Source organism: Branchiostoma belcheri, unplaced genomic scaffold, assembly GCF_001625305.1.
Source record: "Branchiostoma belcheri isolate BF01 breed outbred unplaced genomic scaffold, Haploidv18h27 scaffold181, whole genome shotgun sequence".
In the NCBI taxonomy this organism is placed as follows: Eukaryota; Metazoa; Chordata; class Leptocardii; order Amphioxiformes; family Branchiostomatidae; genus Branchiostoma; species Branchiostoma belcheri.
The window spans coordinates 64,295-67,187 of record NW_017803280.1 but is presented as its reverse complement, the minus strand read 5'-3'; the positions used below and the strand labels follow the sequence as shown (position 1 = coordinate 67,187).

The 2,893-nt window shown below is 40.0% G+C and overlaps 1 protein-coding gene and 2 non-coding genes across 3 annotated transcripts in view; all 3 read right to left on the bottom strand.

The window, feature by feature from the left end:
- The window catches only part of LOC109467542 (cholesterol side-chain cleavage enzyme, mitochondrial-like), a 12,077-nt gene extending 11,100 nt beyond the window's left edge, over positions 1-977 (bottom strand). Inside the window, exon 1 of the mRNA XM_019765563.1 lies at positions 661-977. Coding sequence (XP_019621122.1) covers positions 661-751 — 91 coding nt within the window. The 5' untranslated portion in view covers positions 752-977. The remainder of the gene's footprint in view (positions 1-660) is intronic.
- Positions 978-2,273: 1,296 nt separating this feature from the next.
- On the bottom strand, positions 2,274-2,346 carry Trnaa-agc. Its single transcript has one exon. It is a non-coding gene; the product is annotated as a tRNA-Ala (tRNA).
- A 198-nt stretch (positions 2,347-2,544) lies between these two features.
- Positions 2,545-2,617, bottom strand: Trnaa-agc. Its single transcript has one exon. It is a non-coding gene; the product is annotated as a tRNA-Ala (tRNA).
- Positions 2,618-2,893: the final 276 nt, after the last annotated feature.

Sequence of the window (2,893 nt, the reverse complement as noted above, 5' to 3'; positions counted from 1 at the left end):
ACGAGAGGGAAATGTGCCTCCCTTAGCTAGCCATGTCGGAATATCCTACGTTCTCTCCCTCTCACCTCTGCTTGGAGAGTAGTGTTGGCGGGTAACTTGATTAAGTTGGCGTGTTCAACAGATTGTCACTGGCGCCCAACATGGCGGATGTGAAAAGAAATAGATATAGTCAATATTGACTGAACGAGGCCAAATACATAATGTTTGTTTGTTTGTTTGTTTGTTTATTTATCCAAGAAAACACATGTCACCTGATGGCGATTTTCAAAGGTTCCTGGGGGGAAAACCCCAAACAAAATTCATTTAACAAAATTAACAAAGGTATCAAATAACGCAGTTTACAAATTGATTACAAAATCAAAGTAACTTAAATAACATAAGAGAAGCAATTTTGTAACCGTAACATCTTATAACGTAGAACTAAGGTAATACAATGATAATACAAACATAATACAATGAAATCAAGATTAAAATCAGGATTAAAATCAGGATTGAATTTGCATACCAATGATTGTGAAGTACATACAATTGTTTGAAGGCTGTTAGGGTTCTGTCTCCTCATCCGTGGTGGTATGAGTACCTGAAAGAACCGTTTGCCATACCTACCGCTTAGAATAAAGCTTACAGCTGCACAACAATATGATTATTACAACACCGTACCTTGTGTAGTTGCTCCTCGGTGTAACTGCAGCCATCTTCCGCCTACCCCTTTCGACAACAGCCGCTGCCTAAGCGCAAAGATTCCGAACATATCCTCGGTTGGAAATCACGACAACTTGACGTACCTCCGCTGTAACAAACACCCGCTGGTTCACCGTGTTTATTTTTAGCTCACAACTAATTTCTACGTGATTGTTTAACCTGGTGGACTTTGACCCCTTAACCTTTTGGCCTACATTATAGGTTAAAGGTAACAAGAACAATTGTTGTGTTTCCGGTTTTCCCGACCGACCCTATTCACCAGTTTCCCATCCCCAGAATGCAATGCGAAAATAGGGGGGTAACCCTCATTTGCATAGGACTGAAAGGCATTGGAATGATCCTGTTGACGTTAAACAGCTTGCTTTTCACTGTGTTTTGAGGTGTTGGGGCATAGCGTGAATAACACCCTACAAAGGGGATGTACAGCTGGTAAGGCCACAACATTTTCAAGCTGACTTTTGAATTTTAAAACCTCTGAAACGTAACGTCACACACTTTAACTTAAGAAGCAGAATTCTTACTCAGTAACTTGATCGGGTGAATAACAATACTTCTGTACCAGGAAGTAATGATGACAAATATTCAAAGCACGTTTACTTTTAGCCGTTTTGTATTTAATTTCATATCCGGTTTCCTTGTACATGGGTCTACCAAGGAGACTCTCCATTCACCAGTTTCCCATCCCCAGAATGCAACGCGAAAACAGGGGGTCTAACCTCATTTGCATAGGACAGGAAGGCATCGGAATGATCCTGTTGATGTTAAACAGCTTGCTTTTCACTGTTGTTTGAGGTGTTGGGGCATTTTATGCTCAACATTAATTAGATTACTATGGGCCGAACCTGAAAACAAATAGAGAATGAAGTTTTAGTGTTGTTTTCAACATGGAACATATGGTTTGTAACGTTACAGCATCAGTATAGCGTTACCACTATAACGTTACAAACCACATATTCCAAAAAATTCATTCTCTATTTGTTTTCAACCCATAGTAATTTAATTAATGTTGAGCATAAAAAGCAAGTTGTTAAACGTCACCAGGATCATTCCGATGCCTTCCTGTCCTAGTGCAAATGAGGTTAGACCCCCTGTTTTCGCGTTGCATTCTGGGGATGGGAAACTAGTGAATGGTTTTTAAAAATTCCATCAAACTGGCTGAAAATAACAGTCACTGTGATACATGTACATAAGTGTATAAGACACAGTACAGAGACTCTACACAATGACTGAAGACATCGTGAAGTTGAAGGAGAGGGGGCCAAACTTTTGCAACTACTCAACTTGTTAACTCGAGGGGGAAAAGTTTGCCAGAAAATTACCTGATGAGATGAAGGGACCTGTAGCACTGAGCCACATCCGTGATCCTCACAGCTTCATCTGCTCATCAGAACAGACATCCAATTGCCCAGCTGGTGCACCGGAGTCACCACGTAGTGTAGGCGGGACAGGACGGCCTTCTCCTCCCCATCAGGCCGGGAGAAAAGGGACTTCAAAGATTTGGATCTTGCTAAGAGGTCCGTTTAGAGATGACGATATAAAGAGAAAAGATATTAGAATAGAAAAAAAATTACTGGAGATGCGGGGTATCGATCCCCGTACCTCTCGCATGCTAAGCGAGCGCTCTACCATCTGAGCTACATCCCCGTTCACATGTGCTAGATATGCTGATAGCTGTCTTTGCTTAACAAACACCAACGAGTGTGGTTGAAGCAAAAATCGGGGTTCTATTGGGGTTTTGTAAAAAGAATCATAACCTAGCCTGGGATTTACGAAGGAATACAGGAATCAGAGAGAAGAAAAGTAGAAAATTATTAAAAAGTTAAAACAGAAAAGTAAGATGTCTGGAGATGCGGGGTATCGATCCCCGTACCTCTCGCATGCTAAGCGAGCGCTCTACCATCTGAGCTACATCCCCTGTCGTACTTAACGATTGTTCAGTGATTAAATTTGTAGGATGACGTTTTTCAAGTTGACATAGAATACTGTGTCAATGAAAATACTCGTAACGTTGACCACATCAATTAGTTCCATTCATTTTTCTCATCTCCTGTAATATAAATCGAAACTTGTTTTTTTATCTTTCCTAACACACATTAACAAAATGCATCAGTAGCGAGACCCTTTCACTATCGGAATATATATATATATATATATATATATATATATATATATATATATATATATATATATA